The sequence below is a fragment of the Cnephaeus nilssonii genome, assembly GCF_951640355.1.
Source record: "Cnephaeus nilssonii genome assembly, chromosome: 15".
NCBI lineage: Eukaryota > Metazoa > Chordata > Mammalia > Chiroptera > Vespertilionidae > Cnephaeus > Cnephaeus nilssonii.
This window is the reverse complement of record NC_137086.1, coordinates 35571229-35596183: the sequence shown is the minus strand read 5'-3', so window position 1 is coordinate 35596183 and position 24955 is coordinate 35571229. Positions and strand designations below refer to the sequence as shown.

At 42.5% G+C, this 24955-nt stretch overlaps 1 protein-coding gene across 2 annotated transcripts in view; it reads right to left on the bottom strand.

Moving 5' to 3' along the window:
• The window catches only part of COMMD1 (copper metabolism domain containing 1), a 133868-nt gene that overhangs the window by 108721 nt on the left and 192 nt on the right, over window positions 1–24955 (bottom strand). For both annotated transcript variants that reach the window (XM_079792189.1, XM_079792188.1), the window contains exon 2: window positions 2709–2990. In XM_079792189.1, coding sequence (XP_079648315.1) covers window positions 2709–2990 — 282 coding nt within the window. The remainder of the gene's footprint in view (window positions 1–2708; window positions 2991–24955) is intronic.

Sequence of the window (24955 nt, the reverse complement as noted above, 5' to 3'; positions counted from 1 at the left end):
GGGGAAGACCAATTAGGAGAAAGGAATAGCAAATGGACAGATCCTAAAGAGGAAGCATGCTTGGCATGTTCCAAGAATAAGCAAGGAGAATATGTGCCTAGCTAAAGTAGACTGAGTAAGGAAGAGCACTGTTAACCTGATTGAGACAGAAAGCCACTAGAGTGAGATGAGAACCATGAATACATTTTCTGATTTATGCTTTAACAGAATTACTCTACTGATACACTTCTATGTGTTGAGAGTAAGCTAAAAAGCGATGCAGAGCGATCAGTTAGGAGGATGTTATTATAACTTAGAAGTGATAGTAATCTAAACATAATGAGCGGTGGTAAGAGGTAGTCAAATTTTAGATATATTTTAAAATTAAACCCAGCAATATTTAATGATGAATTGGATGTGGATGTGATAAAAAGAGAGGCTATAAACTGGAAGAATGGAGGTGCCACTAACTGAGATGAGAAAAAACGCAGGACGAATAGGTTTGAAAGGCATATGAGGAACTTAGTTTGGAGCACATTCCATTTTTTTATTCCTTTTCACACTTAAGTAGTTTTCCAGATATATATTTATGTCATAAATATATAAATGAAATTTAGAAGAGAAATCCAGTTTGGAAATATAAATTTGTTAGGAGCTAGCCAACACATCATTTGTAGTGGTTTAGATGTACTAATTTGATGAAAATCATTCTGATGAAAAAGAAACATTTTGCCACTTTGGCTAACAAGGTCAAAGAAAAACCATAGAGATTTAAAATTAGATTTAAAAATCTCTGTGACAGTATACCCAACATTCAGATGGTGTGTAAATTACTTAACTCAAAAGGCACATATTATTTATAAACCCCAGTTCAAGAAATATTAGGAATTACTATAAAAGCTTTCTAGAAAGGTCTTAGATATGTGTATTTTCATAATCCTATCCAAATGATAAATACTTAAGACAAAATAAAATAATCACTACTGCTATAATAAAAAATGAATAGTCTGGTCCTGGCTGGTGTGACTCAGCTGATTGGGCATCATCCTGTGAACCAAAACTTCACCAGTTCAATTCCCAGTCAGGGCACAAGTTGTTGTGGGTTCGATCCCCAGTTGGGGTAGACAGAAGGCGACCAATCGTTTTTCTCTCACATTGATGTTTCTCTCTCTCTCTCCCTGTCCCTTCCTCTCTCTCTAAAATCAATAAAAACATATTTTTTAAATGAATAGCCTGTACAAATTACTGGTGAAATATCTAAGTGTACTTATCATACCTTGCTAATCTATCAGATTTTTGATCTAGGAACAAAAGGAGGAAGCCCATTAACACAATGGTTAAGAGAATGGACTTTAAGGTCAGACACACCAAAATCAACAAAGGCAATCGCATTATTTTATAATAACTGAATAAAAGATCCCCCAAATATATGTATTTTAAAGAAGAATTACATTTTTTAAAAGGAATTATATTTTAAATTAAAAACAAAGTCATATGGAACTACAGACAATGAAAAATCCTAAGAAATTCAAGAAGGGAATATAAGAGGAAACCTGACAGCTAAAAATATTCTCATTATTAGAAGAAAATAATACATTTCTATTATAGAATGTAACAGAGCACATATTTCATTATTTATCTGAAAAAAAAATCTGGTTAGCTAATTCAGGGATCTGGTTTTTCTCTTCCTAATTACAAGTTGCTGCTTTTTTTCCCCCCAAAAGATATACACACCAAGTCATTAAAAGTCTGATCTGGCAGTTAAATGGAGCACAAACCAAATAAGTTCAAGGAAAACCATGCAGATGCTAAAATTATCTGCTATAGTGGCTGTAGAAAAAAGCAGCAGTGTTTTGTAAATGATCAAGATCAAATAAAAAACTTACTGGTGGGCTCAATGACAGTGATAACATATTAGGATCTTTAGGAATAATAAATTCATTACAGTACTTAAGATACATTGTCTTCTATACCTGACTGCCTATAAAGACAACTAGGTGAGATAGTTTTGTTCTTTGTTGCTTAATCTCAATTCCTGGTCCTTATTTAGCATCTCTATCATCGCCTTGTAGATTCTGACCAAATGCCAAGAATTCTGAGAGCTAACTAAAATGGAGTAGTGGGCAACTTTGGTACAATCAACTTATTGCCCCATTTCAAAAAAATTTTTTTGGTTAATACTCAATGGAGGATATTTTTTCCTTTGATTTTAGAAAGAGTTGGAAGGGAGGAGGAGGGGGAAAGAGGGGAGAGAGAGAGGGGGGGGGGAGAGGGGGGGGGAGAGAGAGAGAGAGAGAGAGAGAAACATAGATGTGAAAGAGCCACATCAATTGGTTATCTCCTGCATACGCCCCAATCGGGGCAGGGAACCTACAACCCAGTAACATACCCTTGACCAGAAACAAACCCAAGACCCTCTGGTTCACAGCCGACGAGGCGGGCCAACACTCCAACCACTGAGCTACGCCGACCAGGGCTTATTGCCCCATTTTGTTCTTCTGCCATAGCTGCCAGAACGCTGAGGCTGGTTTCCAGACTCTATACACAATTGGAAGTATCCAAATTTTTAGATGATTCCCTCTGAAGTGGGATTCTATGAAACAGGTTCTTTTATTATTTTCTCACTATTTCTGCAAACAAAACTATTATATAAAATAAATTTGAATGTATTGCTAATATGTAAGAGAAAACATAGTTTAAAATGGGAAATTAATTGAAGTTGAACTCACCTGTCCACTTTTCCCTATTTCCAGCTCCATTATAGCAACAGGGGTGTGTATCTGAGCTGAGTGCCTCGACTGTGATTTGCCATCAACTCTCCAGCTTAGGCCCCGAAGCCCACTGTCCCAGCGGCTCTGGTTCATCAGGCTCTCTCGGATCTTTGTCTTATGACTCTTCCAGAATTTTGAAATGACAGCAGCTTGATCAGATGTGATCCCTCCTTGCTTTTTGGTTTGAGCAGTCAAGAATGCTTCCAGCTGATTGAAATCCATGTCTGCAGATGCAACAGACTATAATGACAGAAAAAGTAATAATTTTGAATTTGGTAGATAACTAGAAAATGGTAGCTTCTTAACTATGGATCATATTTTGAGTGATTCATAATCAATGAATAAGATTCACAAAAGGGTCATCAAGTGACAGTAATGAGAATAAACTCTTCAGAAGTATAAAAATATTCCCTTTGCAAATATCAAATATCAGAAAAGCTACTGTTAAAAATTTCATGCCATTCAAATCCTAGGTCAATAACTATAACCTAATTTTAAAAATCCAGTACTATAATGGTGAAATAATAAAATAAAAATCCTATATAATAAAAGCCTAATATGCTAAGTGTCTGACCGTTCGTTTGACTGTTCGACCAGTCACTATGACGCACACTGACCACCAGGGGGCAGATGCTCTGACTGGTAGGTTAGCTTGCTGCTGGGGGACTGGGCGAGATGGGCCAGATACACCCTGGAGCCCTCCCATGTCCTTCCCTGGCACCGATCGTGCACTGGTGGGGTCCCTTGGCCTGGCCTGTGGGGATCGGGCCAAAACCAGCTCTCTGACATTCCCCAAGGAGTCCCGGGTTGCGAGAGGACGCAGGCAGGCCGAGGGACCCCACCAGTGCATGAACCCGTGCACCGGGCCTCTAGTTTTAAAATAAGAGAGTAAAATTAATTAGTTCTCTGATGAAATATGACATAATTTCAGTGCCTAGATAACCAGGCTTGGTTTAACATATTAAAACTGTACATTGAGTTGTCCATAATAAGCACTAAGTAAATTTCATTAAATGAATCATTATTTTAGCTTTGTAGTCTATCTTCAGCCAAATAGCTCATTCATAATAACATTACTCTGAAACTGTATACTACTTTATGCTTTTCCATAAATTTCAAAACTTAGTGCCATTGCTGTTCTGAGAGCAGTAAGCAGCTAAACTGCAATGGAAAGTCATTAGAGGGCTGGGACAATAAAGCTTTGAAGAGGACAGTGATGATTAATGATTTGGTCTCAGGACAAGCTCTCCCCTGCATCTTCTTGGGTATGTCCTTATCCTCTCCTGGCCATTGGGATAGGCGTGAGTTCCAAACCAGACAAATCATAGTACCCTTCTTTCTTTGGGAATAATGATTGATTCAAATAAGTCTCCCAATTTAGAGCAGAAAGAGAAATGGTCTTGCCTCTAGGTGTCATTGTACCAGAAGGATATAAGGTTAGGTTACAGACAGCCATCATTGATCTTTTGGCAAAGGTCTGATTGCAAAATATAAAGAATGAAGCCAAGCAGAGATGAAAGTAGGTTCCAATGGAGTGATATCCCTGTTCTATAATCCCCTGGTTCCTGCAGACTTCCTTCAATTCTATGTGTTATTTCAGCATCCTTTCTATAGCACCAAAAATCTCTTTTTACTGTTCAGGATAGTTTAAACTGTACTCCTATTATTTGGAACCAAAAGTATTGACTAAACTTGAGCAGTAGCAGTAAGAACAGAGGAATTGTAAAAGCAGACAGTGTACAGGTAGACTTATAGGTACAGGAAGTGGGACTGTGGCTGAAAAACAAACATGCTGCCTTTTATTCATTAATATAGAGAAATTTTATAATCAATATCTTTCTGATTAAAGATATTTCATATTGAAATTCAATAAACATTTATTGGATATCTGCCTATATAGCAGGTATGAGGACCCAAAATCTCTAGCTATGCTATTCAACAGAAATATTAATTTATATAATATACAATAAATTAAGTCAAATTATTTCCTCTGGCACTTTGCTTCACAATATTACAATTCAGGTGATTTGTATCATTCTTTTCCTCAAATCGTATCAAAATATCCATTCTGATATAACTTCACTTGTGGCAGATGCTATTTTGGTTGGGTTCCAGTCAGTAATTATCTTGAACTGGGGTCAATTCATCCAAATTTTTTTTTAAATCAAAAATCAAATGAGGAACTGATTTTGGTTTGAGTTCAAAGTCATCAATTTTCATCTAATTCAAGGAATGCTTGAATAGCCCTAACCGGTTTGGCTCAGTGGATAGAGCATCGGCCTGCGGACTGCAAGGTCCCAGGTTCGATTCCGGTCAAGGGCATGTACCCGGGTCGCGGGCACATCCCCAGTAGAAGGTATGCAGGAGGCAGCTTATCAATGTTTCTCTCTCATCGATGTTTCTAACTCTCTATCTCTCTCCCTTCCTCTCTGTAAAAAATCAATAAAATATATATTTTTTTTTAAAAGAAAGAAATGCTTGAATAGCTACCATGGAACAGAAACTGTTCAAGGCATCCACCTCCATATACTGGTAGCCAAAGCTTGCAACCTGATGCTTACTTATCCTTGATTCTTCCCTCTCCTCCAAACTTGAATTAGTGGTTCTCAATACTGGCTGCATATTAGAAGCATTAGGTACATTTAAAAATATATTAATGCCCAGACTCCATTTCAGAAATTCTAAAGTGAGGCCCAGATATTGGTATTGTTTAAAAGCTTTCCAAATGATTGTAATGGGCAACCAAGGTCAGGAATTGATGTTTATAACCTTTCAATCACCAAGTTCTGTTATTTATATCTGAAATAATTATCTAATAATATGTCCCCTCTGCTCTGTCCCTACTACCTAATAGAGGACCTCAGTAACATGAACCTGAACCAGGCTTGTAGCTCCTCAAGTCTATCTTCTATACCCCATCAGTGATCTATCTAAAATAATAATAGGATCCTGTCACTTCTTGATTTAAAGCTTTCTAACAGCTGGCTATTACCTGCTGCAGTGATTTATCAGCATGTTATGAAACATTCTAAGAGGTATAAATTGTAAGTAATGTTATTTGTAATAGTAAAAATATTGGAGTTTGTAAAGATTTATTTTTATAAGCATACTAGAGGCCCGGTGCACGAAATTCGTGCACGGAGGGGGGTTGTCCCTCAGCCCAGCCTGTACCCTCTCCAATATGGGACCCCTGGTCGGACATCCCTCTCACAATCCAGGACTGCTGGCTCCCAACTGCTTGCCTGCCTGCCTTCCTGATTGCCCCTAACCGCTTCTGCCTGCCAGCCTGATCACCCCCTAACCACCCTGCTGCCAGCCTGTTTGCCCCCAACTTCCCTCCTCTGCCGGCCTGGTCACCCCTAACTGCCCTCTCCTGCAGGGTTGATCACCTCCAACTGCCCTCCCTTGCAGGCTTGGTCCCTCTCAACTGCCCTCCCTTGCAGGCAGGGTGCTTCCCAACTGCCCTCTCCTGCTGGCCATCTTGTGGTTGCCATCTTGTGTCCACATGGGGGCAGGATCTTTGACCACATGGGGGCAGCTATATTGTGTGTTGCAGTGATGATCAATCTGCATATTACTCTTGTATTAGATAGGATATTGAAGGTTTTTCAAGGTTATCCTTATATTAACAACTTCCTCCCTTGTTTTAATTCTGTTCCCTCGAATGGGAGGGGGGAAAATACAAACACAAGATCATGCATGTCTCTGTTAAGTGTGTCAGAGAGGAATAAAATATTGAAAACTGATCATCTAGGCTTTGAGTTCTCAACAAGGTAGCAACCCCCCCCCCATCCTCCACCCACCCTCCCTATCAAGGCACTTGAGAAATGTTTGAGAGCTATGTTTGGTTTCATAGTGATTAGAGTGCTTCGGGCATCTAGTAAGCAGGAACTAGGGATGCTAGGCATCATCCTACAATGCTCAAGAAAACAGAGGCTGGCAAATTTTCTGTAAAGGTACTACCATTGCTGTTACATATTTAAAAGTGTAAAAACTGCCCTGGCTGGTTTTGCTCAGTGGATAGAACATCGGCCTGCGAACTGAAAGGTCCCAGATTCGATTCCAGTCAAGGGCACATGCCCAGGTTGTGGGCTCGATCCCCAGTGGGAGACTTGCAGGAGGCAGCCGATGCATGATTCTCTCTCATCATGGATGTTTCTATCTCTCTCCCTCTTCCTTCCTCTCTGAAATCAATAAAAATATATTTTTAAAAATAAATAAATAATTTTAAAACTAGTCTTAGCTCATGGGTTATACAAAAATAGGCAGTGTGGCCTGCTGGATGTAGTTTGCCAACCCCTGCTCAAGAACAACCTGAATTATGACAGTTCAGCATGACTCAGTGGTTGAGTGTTGACCAATGAACCAGGAGGTCATGGTTCAATTCTCGGTCAGGGCACATGCCCAGGTTGCAAGCTCAATCCCCAGTGTGGGGTATGCAGGAGGCAGCCCATCAATGATTCTCATCATTGATGTTTCTATCTCTCTCTCCCTTCCTCTCTGAAATCAATAAATAAATACATACATATATACTAGAGGCCCAGTGCATGATTAAATCATGCACATGTAGGGTCCCCTACACGCTTTCGATCACGAGGGAGCTGGGTGCCTGTCCGCTGGTGCACCAGGCCTTTCAGAAGCCTCCGGCGCGGGGGAGGCTTCTGAAAGGCCTGGTGTCGGAGCAGACAGGCACCCAGCTCCCCCACTTTTGATGGTCCCCAGCGGGATGTGAGCTCGCTGCCCCAGAGGCCCCTTCTGTGCTGCAGCACAGCCATGGTGCAGATGCTGAGCTCGCGCCGCCGCTGGCGACGCAAGCTCAGTGTCCCGCCGGCCCAATTGGCCACCCTGGCCACCCCGAGTCCCGCCCCCCCCCCCCCCGCGCCTCCTGGCCAATCGTGGCCATAGCGAAGGTACGGTCAATTTGTATATTTGTCTATTATTAGGTAGGGTGTGTGTGTGTGTGTGTGTGTGTGTGTGTGTGTGTATTTATTTTTATTTTAAAAACCTGAATTATAGACCAATGGGTATGGAAACTTAGGCAACTTTAATGTCTTAAAAATTCAAAGTCATTAAAATCCATGGTAAGCTACATTCCGTTTCTTCTCAAATTGTCATATTTCTGGAATATAATCAAACACAGAGTAAAAAAATGACTAAGTTTAAGAAAAGATTTTATAAATGTGTATCTAACAAAAACAAATGTCACAAAGACTTCACAAATGGTCTGGATTATAAGTAAAATCAACTCAAATATTAAATATTTAAAACACATCCTGGCAGACCAAGCTGGTTGCAGCTACCACTGCCGCCATTGTGCCAGGCCTCTGGTCTCAACAAGGCTGGGTGATGCTTTGCAGGAAGCTAATTCCAGCATGTCATAAATGCAAGAAGTTTCGGAGAAACCAAGATGGCGGGCATAGGTAAACACCTGAACTGCTGCCACGCACAACAATTTCAAAACTGCAACTAAAAGACAAAACGGACATCATCCAGAACCACAGGAAGGCTGGCTGAGTGGAAATTCTACAACTAGAAGGAAAGAGAAAAGCACACTGAGACTCACAGGAGCTGCAGAAGGGCAGAGGTACAGAGGCGCGCGCACTCGGAGAGGGCTGGCAACTGAGTACGTGGCTGGCTTTCTCAATCAGGAGGGAGACAAAAGCTCCCAACTGCTCTGAACTCCAGTTCCGGGCAAGACTCTGGGGACCCAGACTCATACGGGGAGAAACTGGACTGTCTGGCAGCGAGCAAAACTCAAGGGCGGCTTTCTCTCAGAGGTGATTGCAGCGATTACCGCAGGACACTGAGACCCAGGGGCCTCTTAGGGCAGGGCTGACGGGAAGCCATTGCTGTTTGCTCCACCCTGAGACCCCGCCCCATGAAGCCATTGCTGTTGGTTCCACCCTGAGACTCCACCCCATCCAAGCTGAGCACAGAGGCTTTTGCATATGAATGGCCTGGTCCTTTGAATTCTAAACTTACCTAACAAACTGCAGCTGAGTCAGTGAAACCCAGAACATCCAAAAGAAGGCCCAAGGCCCCACAGCAGCTTGCACTGCTTCACAGCTGGGCCTCATCTGGGCACCTCCAAAACCCAAACAAACTAGAGGAATCTGCAGATCTCTCCGTAGCTCCTCCTGGGTGGCCTCAGGCAGAGGCTAAATTAGCACCTCCTTGGAGATTCAAGAGCCAGTGTACCCAGGGGTCAGAGTAGGACCATCCAGATTACAACTCCTCAGATCCATAAGGGACACACTCAGGGGCAGACTCAGTGAGCACCAAAGCCCCACTGAAGCAAGTCTTGTCTCATAAGGGTGTCTCCAGCACAGAAGTTCTCCAATCGTATACACAGCTGATCCTCACAGCCAATTGGCCTGGAGGTCAATTCCTCCCAGTGATACCAACAACAATCAAGGCTTAACTACAACAAGTCTGTGCACACAGCCCACAAAGAGGTGCACCAAGAGTGTCCACCTCAGGTAACTGGGGAGGCTGAGCCACTGGGCCCTATAGGACACCTAGCACACAAAGCCACTCTATCAACTCAGGGAAGCAGCCAAAATATGGAGACAAAGAAACAGGTCACAAATGAAAGAAATGGAGAAAAGCAAACGACTGGATATAGAGTTCAAAACCATGGTTATAAGGTTTTTCAAGAATTTTCTAGAAAAGGCCGATAAATTTAGTGAGACCCTTGAGGATATGAAAAAGGACCAACTAGAAATTAAGCATACACTGACTGAAATAAAAAATAATATACAGAGATCCAACAGCAGACTAGAGGATCACAAGAGTCAAGTCAAAGATTTGAAATACAAAGAAGCAAAACACACCCAACCGGAAAAGAAAAAGAAAAAAGAATCCAAAAAGTTGAAGATAGTGTAAGGAGCCTTTGGGACAACTTCAGGCGTACCAACATCCAAATTATAGGGGTGCCAGAAGAAGAGAGAGAGAGCAAGATACTGAAAACCTATTTGAAGAAATAATGACAGAAAACTTCCCCAACCTGGTGAAAGAAATAGACTTACAAGTCCAGGAAGCGCACAGAACCCCAAACAAAAGGAATCCAAAGAGAACCACACCAAGACACATCATAATTAAAATGCTAAGAGCAAAAGACAAAGAGAGAATATTAAAAGCAGCAAGAGAAAAACAGTTAGTTACCTAAAAGGGAGTACCTATACGACTGTCAGCTGATTTCTCAACAGAAACTATGCAGGCCAGATGGGAGTGGCAAGAAATATTCAGAGTGATGAATAGCAAGAACCTACAACCAAGATTACTCTACCCAGCAAAGCTATCATTCAGAATTGAAGATCAGATAAAGAGCTTCACAGATAAGAAAAAGCTAAAGGAGTTAATCACCGCCAAGCCAGTATTATATGAAATGCTGGAAGGTATTCTTTAAGAAGAGGAAGAATAAAAAAGGTAAAGATAAAAATTATGAACAACAAATACATATCTATCAACAAGTGAATCTAAAAATCAAGTGAATAAAAAATCTGATGAACAGAATAAACTGGTGAATATAAAGGGAGTGGACTGACAATTCTTGGGGGGAAAGGGGTGTAGGGGTGCGGGAAGAGACTGGACAAAAATCGTACACCTATGGATGAGGACAGTGGGGGAGGGGGTAAGGGCAGAGGGTGGGGTGGGAACTGGGTGGAGGGGAGCTATGGGCGGGGGGGGGGGGGGAAAGAGGAACAATTGTAATAATCTGAACAATAAAGATTTATTTTTTTAAAAAATGCAAGAAGTTTCATCAGGCAATCCTCAAGGTTGATGGAACCTTGAGGATTGCCTGCTGGAAATGTCTAAGGGCATTTCCCCACACCTAAAGATTTGCATAGATGATCGCTTGCTGCCAGACAGCTGAGGGCATTTCAATCTGCATGTTATTGCCTCCTACTGGCCAAACACCTGAACAGCCGTAGGCAGTTCCCCCAATCTGACAATGGATTCTGTATACTAAACCTTGACTTTGATGTATATCTACTTTGCTTTAGGACAATTTGTATTAATAAAAAGCAAGGGGCCCAGAAAGACAGAAGAACTTGGTTCCTTTAGCTAAGTCTCCTCTGGCCCCCCAAAATGCCTTCCAAAATTATGTTTCATCTCTAGACTCTTTAAGAATTTACAGCAGCCCCTTCTCCAGATTCCTGAACCCTTCTAGATGCTGGAACATGACTCCTGGCAACGCTCCAGAATAGGAGACAAGCCAATATGGGACCAGACTGGATCCAGCTTCATTCAACATGACTACCAGTTATTTGATAGTGAAAGAACCCAACTAGGCACAATTTACATTGATGTGTCATGCCTTACATGGGAAGGACAGCAATTCCAGGGTAAAGCTGCCTTGCAGAGAAGTTGTCTAGCCATCCATTCCAGAAAATCCAGCACAGCATCACAGTGCAGGACCATCAGCCCATGCCAGGTAGCTGCATCATCAGCATGGTTGTGGGCCAACTTAAGGCCAAAGATGACCATCATGGGGTCCCAACAGATGTTTCTAAAAGAACACCAAGGATGCTTGGGTTTGCACCAATGACTTGTTTCAGGCTTGCACAACTTCAGCTGACCTCCTCCCAGTCAGGCACTCATGCTGTTTCATCCTCCCTTCTTTTCTGGGTACTATTCACGCTCCTCCAGACACTCCAAATATCATACACAACAGAGCAGGGTAATGGTAGGAATGGGTGCAGTGTACAGTGTGCATGATGCTTGGATGCTAGACTAGTTACATTTGACAGAAGTTTGTATTGTACCAGTGCATGCCTTGGAAAGATTTAAGTAATGCAAAAAGTTGTTTGGTTTTTTTAACCTACTGACAAGTTGCTCTAATAACCCAACAAAGTGAAGGAGAAAGCAGCTGCCTCTCAGCCCAGATATTAATTTATTCAGGTGTTTCAATGCCTCATCTATAATAATAAAAGCATAATATGCTAATTAGACTGGACATCCTTCTGGACAAAGCTGGGGCTGTAGCTGCAGGATCGAGGAAGCCGCCACTGCTGCGAGGGAGGAATCCAGGCAGCCACTGCGGCTGCAAAGGCCTACCCTTGCATGAATTTCATGCATCGGGCCTCTAGTGATACAATAAAACCACAAAAATTTTAACAGTTTAAATAAATAAATAATAAAACACATCCTAAAAAGTAAACTATTCAAACTTAACACAAACATTGTAACTCTATTAAAAAAAAAAAAAAAAAAAAGCCGAAACCGGTTTGGCTCAGTGGATAGAGCCTCGGCCTGCGGACTCAAAGGGTCTCAGGTTCGATTCCGGTCAAGGGCATGTACCTTGGTTGCGGGCACATCCCCAGTAGGGGGTGTGCAAGAGGCAGCTGATCGATGTTTCTCTCTCATCGATGTTTCTAACTCTCTATCCCTCTCTCTTCCTCTCTGTTAAAAAATCAATAAAATATATTAAAAAAAAAAAAAAGGTAGGTCAACATATCGCTTTTTAAAATTTCCTTCTAGCTCTTGTATATATGCATATGTGATTTGTGATCATGGTTTTAATATTCATATAGGTATATTTTAAAGAAATATAAACTTTTGCCCAGCCAGTGTGGTTCAGTGGTTGAGTGTCATTCCATGAACCAAGAAGTCACCAGTTCAATTCCTGGTCAGGACACATGCCCAGGTTTCAGGCTCAATCCCCAGTAGGGGATGTGCAGGAGGCAGCCCATCAATGTTTCTCTCTCATCGATGTTTCTATCCCTCTCCCTTTCTTTCTCTCTAAAATCAATAAGAACAGCCCTAACTGGTTTTGCATTGGCCCTCAGACTGAAAGGTTTCAGGTTTGATTCTGGTCAAGGGCATGTACCTTTGTTGCAGGCTCAATCCCCAATAGGGATTGTGCAGGAGGCAGCTGATTGATGTTCCTCTCTCATCAATGTTTCTAACTCTCTATCCTTCTCCCTTCCTCTCCATAAAATCAATAAAATATATTTTAAAAAATAAAATCAATAAGAACATATTTTTAATAAAAAGAAATATAAAAATTTAGACACAACTCAAGACTGGCAATTGCAATTAGATTCTATCCTGGGTAAATATAGTGTCTATGTCCTAAAAGGTAGTAACACTTTTATACAACCAAGCAGTCCCTAAGACTTTCAGAAATAAATAATCAAATCTAAAAGTAACAGCAATGCATCTACCTATTAAAATGGACAAAACTCAGAACACCAACACATCAAGTGCTGACAAGAATGTGGAGCAACAAGAGCTCCCATTCACTGCTGGTGGAAATGCAAAATACCACCACTTTGGAAGAGAGTTTAATGGTTTCTCACAACTAAACATACTCTTACCATACAATCCAGCAACTGCATTCCTTGATATTTATCCAAATGAGATGAAACTTATGTCCACACAAAAACCTGCACATGGATGTTTTATAGTAGTTTCATTCATACCAAAACTTGGAATCAAACAAGAAGTCCATCAGTTGGTGAATGGATAAATGAACTGTGGTAGAGCCATTCAATATTATTCAGTACTAAAAAGAAATAAGCTATCAAACCATGAAAAGACATGGAGGAATCTTAAAGTATATTACTAAGTGAAAGAAGCTCATCTGAAAAGGCTACATACTCTATGATTCCAATTATATAACATTTTGGAAAAGGCAAACCATAAAGACAATAAAAAGATCAGTGATTGCCAAGAGAGAAGAGGGATGGAGAGATGAATAGATGAAACACAGTATTTTTAAGACAGTGAAATCAATCTGTATTATACTACAACTAGAGGCCCATTGCATGATATTTGTGCAAGAATAGGCCCCTGGCTTCACTCCCAGCCCCCCAGGAGCTGGCAAGTCCCCGTTCCCACCGGGAGCCAGCACGTCCCTGCTCCCCGGCCGCCTGGGGCCTGGAAGCCGGCACGTCCTCGCTTCTGTCTGGAGCACCACTTCAGTAGCTCCCTCCGCTGTCCCCCTTCCCCTCATAGCAGGCTTCACACCGCTCAGCGAAAATATGCAAATTAACCTCCATCTTTGTTGGGTTAATTTGCATACTCATTCTGATTGGCTGTGGGCGTAGCAGAGTGATGGTTAATTTGCGTGTTTCTCTTTTATTAGGTAAGATGTTAGAAACATATCATTGCACATTTTTCAAAACCCACAGTATGTACAACACAGAGTGAGCCCTAATGCAAACTAAGGTCTCTGGGTGAAAATGATGTGTCAATATAGGTTCACCTATTATAATAAACTATAGGCCCAGTGCACAAAATTCGTGCACTCGGGGGTGGGGGGGTGACAACTCTCAGCCCAGCCTGTGCCCTCTCACAGTCGGACATCCTTAGCGCTGCCGCAGAGGCAGGAGAGGCTCCCGCCACCACCACTGCGCTCCCCAGCTGTGAACCCGACTTCTGGCTGAGCATTGCTCCCTCTGTGGGAGCACACTGACCACCAGGGAGCAGCTCCTGCATTGAGCATCTGCTCCCTGGTGGTCAGTGCACATCATACCAACCGGTCATTCCTGGTTGTTCCACCATTAGGGTCAATTTGAATATTACCCTTTTATTATATAGGATTATTATATGATATATAGATGGAAGCTTAGTTGTGTAGATATACATACAGGGGGCCTAGAAGGACATGTCAAATTGTAAACTGCTTGTGATTACAGATGACTTTTGTGATTATAAATGATGCTTTCTGTGTTTCAGTTTCCTATTATATGCACATGTTAACTTTTTAAAAATGTTAAATGTTATTTTTAAAACCTAAAAAAAAAAAAAGGAAAGTGTTCTTTCTATAGAACTAGTTGAAATGCCAGAAAGGATATATAGACTTACTGATATTATGAACAGATAATCTACATATCATCCTATCTAATAAAAGAGAAACATGCAAATTGACTGTACCTCTGCTACACCCACAAGCCACGCCCACCAGCCAATCAGGAGCGAGTATGCAAATTAACCCAACCAACATGGCAGCAGCCACGGAGCTGGAGCAAGCAGGAGGTTTGGGTTGCCCCCAGCGATGGAGGAAGCCAAGCTTTCCGCACCCTGGCCTCTGCTCAAGGCTACAAAGTTTCAATTATAGAAGATAAATAAATCCCAGATACCTGCTTCCAGCCTATGCTTGGGTCACCGGGGGGCATGGCCGGCCTGCAAACCACCACAGGCCCCTCGCTGAAGCCACCCCACGCCCCAAGGGAATCCACACCCTGATCCGGGACACCCTTCAGGGCAAACCATCCAGCCCCCAACATTACACCAAGCCTCTATCCTATCTAATAAGAGTAATATGCAAATTGACCATCACTCCAACACACAAGATGGCTGCCCCATGTGGACACAAGATGGCCACCACAAGATGGCCAGCAGGGGAGGGCCGTTGGGAGGGGCCAGGCCTGCAAGGAAGGGCAGTTGTGAGTGATCAGGCTAGCAGGGGAGGGCCGTTGGGAGGAACCAGGCCTGCAAGGAAGGGCAGTTGGGGGCGATCAAGCCTGCAGGGGAGGTCAGTTGGGGGGGACCCAGGCCTGCAAGGAAGGGCAGTTGGGGGCGATCAAGCCTGCAGGGGAGGTCAGTTGGGGGGGACCCAGGCCTACAGGGGAGAGCAGTTGGGGGGGACCAGTGAGTTAGGGGTGACCAGGCCTACAGGGGAGGACAATTGGGAGGGACCAGGCCTGCAGGGGAGGGCAGTTTGGGGGGACTCAGGCCTGCAGGGGAGGGCAGTTGTAGGGGGACGCGGACCAGACCAGCAGGGGAAAGCAGTTAGGGGCAATGAGGCTGGCAGGGGAGAACAGTTAGGGGTGACCAGGCTGGCAAGCAGAAGCGGTTAGGGGCAATCAGGAAGGCAGCCAGATGAGCAGTTGGGAGCCAGCAGTCCTGGATTGTCAGAGGGATGTCCAACTGCCCGTTTAGACCCTCGAGGGGTCCCAGATTGGAGAGGGTGCAGGCTGGGCTGAGGGACACACACGAATTTCGTGCACTGAGCCTCTAGTGAACGACTGGTCACTATGACGCCCACTGCAGCCAGCGAACTGGCCCAATTGGGGGGTGTGGCTGGCCGGCCAACCTCCCGCAGCCCCTCCCCCCAGCCAGCCCTGCCCCTGATCACCCCCCTACCCCAATAGAGGGCAGGGCTGGCAGCCAACGTCTTGCAGCCCCTCCCCCAGCCAGCCCCGCTCCCAATGGGCCCCCACCACCACAATCAGCCCACAGCCCCACCCCCTAGCCGGCGCCACCCCTGATCACCCCCCCAGTGCATGGGCTGAGGCAGTAGTTACAGCCTTGGCCCATACACTGAAGGGTCACAGATTCAATTCCTAGGGGGCGTGTGGGGAAGACAGCCAATCAATGTGTTTCTCTCACATTGATACCTCTCTCTCTCTCTCTCTCTCCCCCCCTCCGCCCCCCACTCCCTCCCTTCTTTCCACTCTATCTAAAAAAAGGCAATGGAAAAATGTCCTTGGATGAGGATTAACAAAAAAGAAAAAAAATGTGGACTAGAGTTGTACCACGATCAGATGTCATGACAGAGAATAATCCCATACTGGTACAAAAAGACATTAAAAGTTAATCATATTTAAGCACACATAACACAACCCATTCCAAAATTTTTACAATTTAGCATAATATGGCTTTTTTAAAAAGGAATTCATTAAAATAAAACTTTATTAAAGATGCCGAAACTGGTTTGGCTCAATGGATAGAGCGTCGGCCTGCGGACTCAAGGGTCCCAGGTTCGATTCCGGTCAAGGGCATGTACCTTGGTTGCGGGCACATCCCCAGTAGGAGGTGTGCAAGAGGCAGCTGATTGATGTTTCTCTCTCATCGATGTTTCTAACTCTCTATCCCTCTCTCTTCCTCTCTGTAAAAAATCAATAAAATATATTAAAAAAAAAAAACTTTATTTAAGATAAACCATAATAGTCAAAATTTATAAAAACTATAATCTAAGTTAAAACAAAGCCAAAAAATGTGGGTGTTTTATTTTTTAGGTATTAAAGCTTTATTAATTTTTTAAAGGAAAGTAAAAAACATAAATTTGATATTTAGCTTTAAATGAATATTGTACTATTATTAAAATAGACTATTTACCACTGAGACACATATTAATAAAAGTAATACTATCCAATATATAGCTTCCCATAAATTAAAACCTGTAACATTTTTATCATATTTTAATATAACATTACACTACTGATACTCTGATAGTGGGGGGTGGGTGTTTTATTAGGAAAAACAACAACTTGATTTTTCATGTCTATACTTTAAAATAAGGATCCATTCAGACACATCATTTATACTTTTCTTATAGTATTTACCATATGATATAGGATTCTTTAAGACGGGACTGTGACATTCACCTTTGTGTACAAAGCAGATACAGCACATTACAGGCTCAGAAATATTTGATGGCTAAATCAAAGAAGAAATTTTCTTTAAAATGTCCCTACTCAGGAACTCCTTCAATCCAAGTCAAGTTTCTAGACCGAGAATAGTTGCTTTGAGAAAAGGAGAACCAAAAATAAATTTTCAATTAATAGGGGTTCTGCCCTAAACTAAGAGAAAAAAAAAAAAACTTAAAGAATACCTCATTACAGGCCATTTGACCTTATTAAAATACTCTGCAAACTCCAGCTGGTAATCTGTAATTGCTGCTTTATCATGTGATGTCCAGTGACATTAAAAAGTAACATCATCCAGCCCTAGCTGGTTTGGCTCAGTGGATAGAGCATCAGCCTGCTGATTGAAGAGTCCCGGGTTCAATTCCGGTCAAGGGCACATGCCCAGGTTGCAGGGCTTGATCCCCAGTAGGGGGTGTGCAGGAGGCAGTCGATCAATGATTCTCTCTCATCATTGATGTTTCTAGCTCTCTCTCCCTCTCCCTTCCTATATGAAATCAATAAAAATATTTTTTAAAGTAACATCATTCTTCAGAGAAGTAGAAGTGCATCTCATGAGTTATCATCTAAATACTCAAAAATGCTCAATGAAATTAGGAAAATTTAGTTACACAAAAACTAAAGAACTATAGGAAAGGAATCTGTTTTAAGAGCCAGAAATGGCATTTCTAAATTCAAATTAACAAACCAAATATTTAGACTTCTTTTGGGTAAGAAATTCTTATTGTTGAATAGCCAACTTTGTTTTCTGAACTAGAACATTAAACAGAAATAACATTTTTAACATTATGTTGCTTCTAGCATATTTTATCAGTGTATTGCAAGCCAATATTCTACTGCCACCTAAAGTAGAAAAAAAGAATTACTGCTTATAGTTAAGATAATGCTAGACAGAAGACAAATGACAGAATAAGCCAAATGTTTTCAGTATCTTCTATTCATATCTCCTAATCTAAACATTTTAAGATCAGATATTTTGCACCCATTTTTTATAATCAAGTTAATTTTTTATTACTTAAGATTTGCTGTCCAAAATGTATAAGGGTGAAATTCATTCTTAAATTAACTCAAATATCAAAAAGAATCTGAACAGGTCATTCTTCATTTGTAAAGAGAGACCAATAAAAGATTTAGAAGTATCTTACATAATACAATCTTTCTACATTATATAATAAATACAAAAACGCTACTACGAAGACAAGAAAGTTCAACATTAAAAAGCATTCTGGCCCTAGCTGGTTTGGCTCTGTGGACAGAGTGTTGGCCTGGGGAATGAAGGGCCCTGGGTTTGATTCCAGTCCCGGGCACATGCCAGGGTTGCAGGCTCCATCCCCAGTAGGGGGAATGCAGGGGGCAGCCGATCAATGATTCTCATCATTGATGTTTCTGTCTCTCCCTCTCCTTTCCTCTCTGAAATCAATGAAAATATATATATATTTTTAAATCTGGCTTTTTCACAACTGGCCTTTTCACAAGAATAAGATACTGGATACATTCCATAAGACAAATCCCAAAACACAAGCTGAAAATACCATTCTTTGATGATACCATTCATTAACAATTTTTTAAAAGTCATCACTAATGGACAGTCAATACAAGTCATTTTTTAAATGATACAAAATGCACTTTTAAGCCTCTATTTTTACTGTAAATACTTTTCACAAAATTGTCCAGGTTATTTGGAAACTAGGATTAAATTCTGCTTTTAAATAATCAATACATATGGATAATAAAATATACACCGAAGTATGCAAAACATTAAACTATTGGAATATTAAAAAGATTAAGTGGGATATCCCTCAATAGAATCTAACCTGTTTCATATTTACATCATACCCAAAAGCACCTTAGCAATATGTTCATCAAAAGCCTCTTAAGGGGGTGGGGGAACTGGAGGAGGTCAATGGGAGAAAAACAGGAACATATGTAATACTTTCAATAATAAAGAATTATTTTAAAATAAATAATAAATAAATAAATAGCCTCTTAAAAAAAGGTTTCACCAATGCTCAGTACAAATGTACTAAATTCCTAATACTGAAGAATAGCATAAAAAATCAGGGTCAAGGTGCAGAATATTGTGTATTCTATGCTCCCCACTGTGTTTTACAAAAGAGAGGAGAGACTGTTGGTGATGGTGTTCAGGACATGCCATCCCAAAATACAGCACTTTGGCATATTGATCACTTTAAGCTAAAGGAGTTTTAAAAAGTCAGAGCAGGAAGGTCACTCTACCCTCTCCCACAACCCTTTTTTCCTGAAACAGGTCATAAAACCTTCATGAGATGTGCCCTCCCTAAACCCAGAAGAAAGGAGCATCCTTATGGACAAAGAGTCACCAAGAAGCCCACAAACAGGCAGGCCTTGCTAAGTTTCCCTTAGTTTACTACAATTACTTCATACTCTTTACCTATCCTATTCCTCGTTAACTGTCCACTCTTCATCAAACAGTATAAATTACTCAGGTCTTCATTTTCTTAAGAAGGATCATTATCACATTAAACTTAAATAATAAATTTGTATGTTTTCTCCTGTTAATCTTTGTCAGTTTAATTTTCAGACCTGGCCAAAGACCCTAAAAGTGTCAAGAAAACACCTTTTCTTCCCCTACATTAGCTAAAATAAATATAGTATATTGTCTGTGTCAAAAGAAAACTCTTGGAAATTTTCAATTAAAAGGCTAGAAGAGAATGTTGAGGAAATCTATCAAAAAGTAAAAGAAAAAACAAAGACATAAAAAATAGAAAAAATAAAATTTGAGGATACAGTCTAGAAAGTTTAACATTTGAAAAATCAGAGTGGTAGAAACAGAATAGAGGAAAAAGGAGATAAGAAAATAATCTAAGTAGTAATAAATTGCCCAGAACTGAAAGTCATGTGTCTGCAGATTGAAGGCCCACAGTGACCTGAAGTGAAACAAAAGAAAACCACACATCAAGAATATTCAAGAAAATAAAGGATAAAGAGAAAATCCTATAAGCTTCCAAAGAGAGAAAAAGATCACATTAAATGAAACAATGTCTTTAAAATTGTGAGTCAATTATTTTACAATCTAGAAATATATTTTCAGCCAAATTAGCAATTAAATGTGAGACTCAAAGACACTAAGACTTAAAAAGAAAGAAAAAAATACCTTTTTTACAGAGCTACATGAGAACATGCTTTCAACATCTGACAAGAGACAAAATAAGCTGAGTCTCAATGAGATAATGGAGCTACTACAATGCACATCTGGGCCTGTTCAGGTGATACTTTAACAGCTGATTTGGCCTCAAAGATCAAGAAACTTGCCCTAGCCGGTTTGGCCCAGTGGATCCTACGAACTGAAGGGTCTTGGGTTTGATTCTGATCAAGGACATGTACCTTGGCTGTAGGCTCGACCCCAGCCCTGGTCAGGTGCATGCAGAAGGCAATCAATCGATGTGTCTCTCTCACATTGATGTTTCTAACTGTGTGTCTCTCCCTCTCACTTCCCCTCTCTCTAAAAATCAATGGAAAAATAACCTTGGGTGAGGCTTAACAACAACAACAAAACTTAATATGAGGTCCCAGTGCAGCCAAATCCTCATCCAAGAAAGACATTATCATGACTTTAGTCAACCATAGTGATGAAAGCCCCTACCTTGGATTAGGGGTATACAACTAGGAAAAGAAAAATTAGCTCTACACTATTTCTGTTTTCCTTTTAGTGCCTTATACCCAACTAGAGGTCCAGTGCACGAAATTCGTGCACGGAGGGAGCTGTTCCTCAGCCCAACCTGCACCCTCTCCAATCTGGGACCCCTCGAGGAATGTCCGACTGCCCAGTAGGATCGGGCCTAAATGGGCAGTCGGACATCCCTCTCACAATCCAGGACTGCTGGCTCCCAACTGCTCGCTTGCCTGCCTTCCTGATTGCCCCTAACCGCTTCTGCCTGCCAGCCTGATCACCCCCTAACCACTCCCCTGCCAGCCTGATTGATGCCTAACTGCTCCCCTGCCACCTGTTTGCCCCTAACTGCCCTCCCCTGCAGGCCTGGTCCCGCCCCCAACTACTCTCCCCTGCAGGCCTGGGTCCCCCCGCAACTGCCCTTCCCTGCAGGTCCGGTCACCTCCAACTTCCCTTCTCTGCCGACCTGGTCACCCCTAACTGCTCTCCCCTGCAGGCTTGATCGCCCACAACTGCCCTCCCTTGCAGGCCTGGTCCCTCCCAACTGCCCTCCCCTGCTGGCCATCTTGTGGTGGCCATCTTGTGTCCACATGGAGGCAGCCATCTTGTGTGTTGGAGTGATGGTCAATTTGCATATTACTCTTTTATTAGATAGGATAAGCAGGGTTTCCTCCCCCTTTTTATTTTCTTTATTCATGTTGTAGAGAGGGAACTACTCTAAACTGCCTGTAATTTCCTTAAGTAGGCAAAAAGCACTCTATGGCTACCTTTTCAAAATACCTGTTACTACTGGCTTAATATCTATATTCTCTAGTAACTGTATGATCCACAAGGGTAGGGAATCTAGTTGTGATGGTATTTATCAAGAAAATTTGTAGGAGCCCTAGCCGGTTTGGCTCAGTGGATAGAGCGTCGGCCTGCAGACTAAAGGGTCCCAGGTTCAATTCCAGTCAAGGGTATGTACCTTGGTTGTGGGCACATCCCCAGTAGAGGGTCTGCAGGAGGCAGCTGATCAATGTTTCTCTCTCATCGATGTTTCTGACTCTCTACCCCTCTCCCTTCCTCTCTGTAAAAAAATCAATAAAATATATTTTAAAAAATAAAAAATCAATAAAAACATATTTTTTAAATGAGCAGCAGGCAAGATTCATTCCATGGGCCCTAGTTTGCTGACCCCTGGTTTAGAGTATTACCTTCCAGCTCTGCTCATATAAAAGTAGTATAGGTTTTCTCTCTTGCTTATTATTTTAACTAGAGGCCCGGTACATGAAATTTGTGCCCTGGCGGGGGGTTGGGGTGTCCCTCAGCCCAGCCTGCATCCTCTCCTATCTGGGACCCCTCGGGGGATGTCCAATTGCCCATTTAGGCCCAATCCCTGTCGGACATCCCTCTCACAATCCAGGACTGCTGGCTCCCAACCTGCCTGCCTGCCGGATTGCCCCTAACCGCTTCTGCCTGCCAGCCTGATCGACACCTAACTGCTCCCCTGCCAGCCCGATTGCCCCCACCTGCCCTCCCTTGTTTGCCCGGTCGCCCCCAACTGCCCTCCCCTGCAGGCCTGGTCACCCCCAACTGCCCTCCCCTGCCGGCCCGGTCACACCTAACTGCCCTCCCCTGCCAGCCTGATCTCGCCCCAACTGCCCTCCCCTGCAGGCCTGGTCCCCCCCAACTGCCCTTCCCTGCTAGCCTGGTCGTCCCCAACTGCCCTCCCCTGCAGGCCTGGTCAAACCCAACTGCCCTCCCCTGCCAGCCCAGTCACACCTAACTGCCCTCCCCTGCAGGCCTGGTCAACCCCAACTGCCCTCCCCTGCAGGCCTGGTCCCCCCACAACTGCCCTCCCTCCCCTGCAGGCCCAGTCGCCCCCAACTGCCCTCCCCTACAAGCCTGGTCGCCCCTAACTGCCCTCCCCTGCTGGCCTGATTGCCCACAACTGCCCTCCACTGCAGGCCATCTTGTGACCACATTGGGGGGCCATCTTGTGTGAGGGCGTGATGGTCAATTTGCACATTACCTCTTTTATTATATAGGATGGCAATTTCCACATTTAAGCACTATCCATTCATTCACTTATTCTATACATTTTTACCAAGTTCCCACTACATGCCAGAAACAGTAATAGGTGTTAGACATAAAGAAAAATAATAAAATAAAATCCCACCCTCTTAATACTTACATTCCAATAGGGAAGTCAATAAATAAACAAGCTAATAAGTACATAATATAATTTCAAGTAGTGCTAAGTATGAAGAAAACTAAAGCAAAGTAAAAAGAATGGGGAAGGAAAGGTGAGACTCTTTGGATAGATCAGGGAGACCTAACAGAAAATCACTTTTAGGTAGAGAATGAATGAAGCAAGTGAACAATGCATATAATATCTGGGGGAAGAGCATTACAGGCATATGGAAGAGCATCTGCAAGGGCCCTAAAGAGATTCAGAAAGCTAAGATGTTTGAATAAAGACAAGATAAACCTGGGGGATAAAAGGATCACTGGTAGCTGTGCTGAGAATAGACTGCAGGGGGCAGAAGTGAAACAGGAAAACCAATCAGTAAGCTGTTGCATGCATTTCTAAACTTCTAAAATGGGATATATATATATATATATATATATATATATATATATATATTTTTTTTTTTTTTTTTAATATGTTTTAGAGAGGAAGGGAAAGGGGAGGGGGGGAAGGGAGGCTAGGAAAGAGGGAGCGGGAGAGGGAGAGGGAAACATCCATGAGAAAGAAACATCCATCAGTTGCCTCCCCTACACGCCCCAACAGGGGATGAAACCCCCAACCTAGGTTAGTGCCCTGACCAGGAATCGAACTTGCAACCTTTTGGTGTAGGAAGAACGCTCCAACCAAATGAGCACCCTGCCAAAGCTAAGCAGTTTTGAAACACAACTAACAAATGTAAAAGCATAGCAGATGAAATTTTAACATTGACTTTCATCAAAGTAAGTGTGACTTTAGGCTAACTGCTTAAGACTCCATGAGCCTGTTTCCTAATCTTTAAAAATGGATGCCCACCATAAAGGTTTTTGCAAGGAACAAATTAAATAAAATGTAAAACGTCTAGTACAGTTCCTAACACACAGGAGGCCCACAAAAATCAAAAATCATTTTTACAGTCTTATTTCTACACTAGATTCATTCCTATGACTAGAACTCAGTCTAAACCAGTGTTGTCCAATACCGCGGACCATTACCACATGTGATTACTGAGCACTTGAAGTGTGGCTAGTCCACATTGGTATGTATTTTAAATGTAAAATACAGACAGTGAAAAATTAATATAAAATATGTTATTTTTAAAATATTTTTATTGATTTTTTGAGAGAGAGGAAGGGAGATGAAGAGAGAAACATCAATGATGAGAGAGAATCACTGACCGGGTGCCTCCTGCACGCCCCCTACTGGGGATGTGCCCTTGACCAGAATGGAACCCGGGACCCTTCAGTCTGCAGACCGACGCTCTCTCCACTGAGCCAAACCAGCTAGGGCTAAAATACCTTATTAATATTGTACATTGACTACATGTAAGGAGATAATACTTTGAATATACTGGGTTAAATTTTTCAATTAACTTCACCTTTTTTTTTTTTTACTTGATTTATGTGGCTACTAGAACATTTTTAAGTATGTACTTAGCTCTCATTACATTTCTATCGGACAGGCTTCTTGTCCTTTGCCTTCCAGCTGGTAGATACGCTCTCTTAACCATACGGTGGACTACTTGACAGGGGTTCAATCCGGCCAAGGCACCCCTTATCCCGGCTCACTTTAACGCTCCCCACTCCCACGACACGGGGAAGCCTGACAATTGAATCGCTCTTAATTTTTAAGTGTGAAGCCCACAGATCCGCCGAGACAACTCGAAATTGTTACCTACAAAAGAGATGTATCTACAGAGAAAAACCCAGCGTCCACTCCCGTGGGCGCCGGTCAGCACCGCTCGAGGGGCTGGGAGCTTGAGCAGAAAGGGGTCACCCTTAAGAAAGTGAGGAGACGACGGAGCCCGCGCCCCGATTCTGAAGGAGCCATGTGTCGCCCAAGGAGAAGTCTGAAAAGGAAAGCCTTCTCAGCTTCGGGAGGGTGGGAGGCAGGATGGGGGGGGGGGGGGGGGGAGACGAATCTGAAAGGAGGGAGAGGGGCTGGGCTCTAAGGCGGAGGCTGCAGGGAGGAG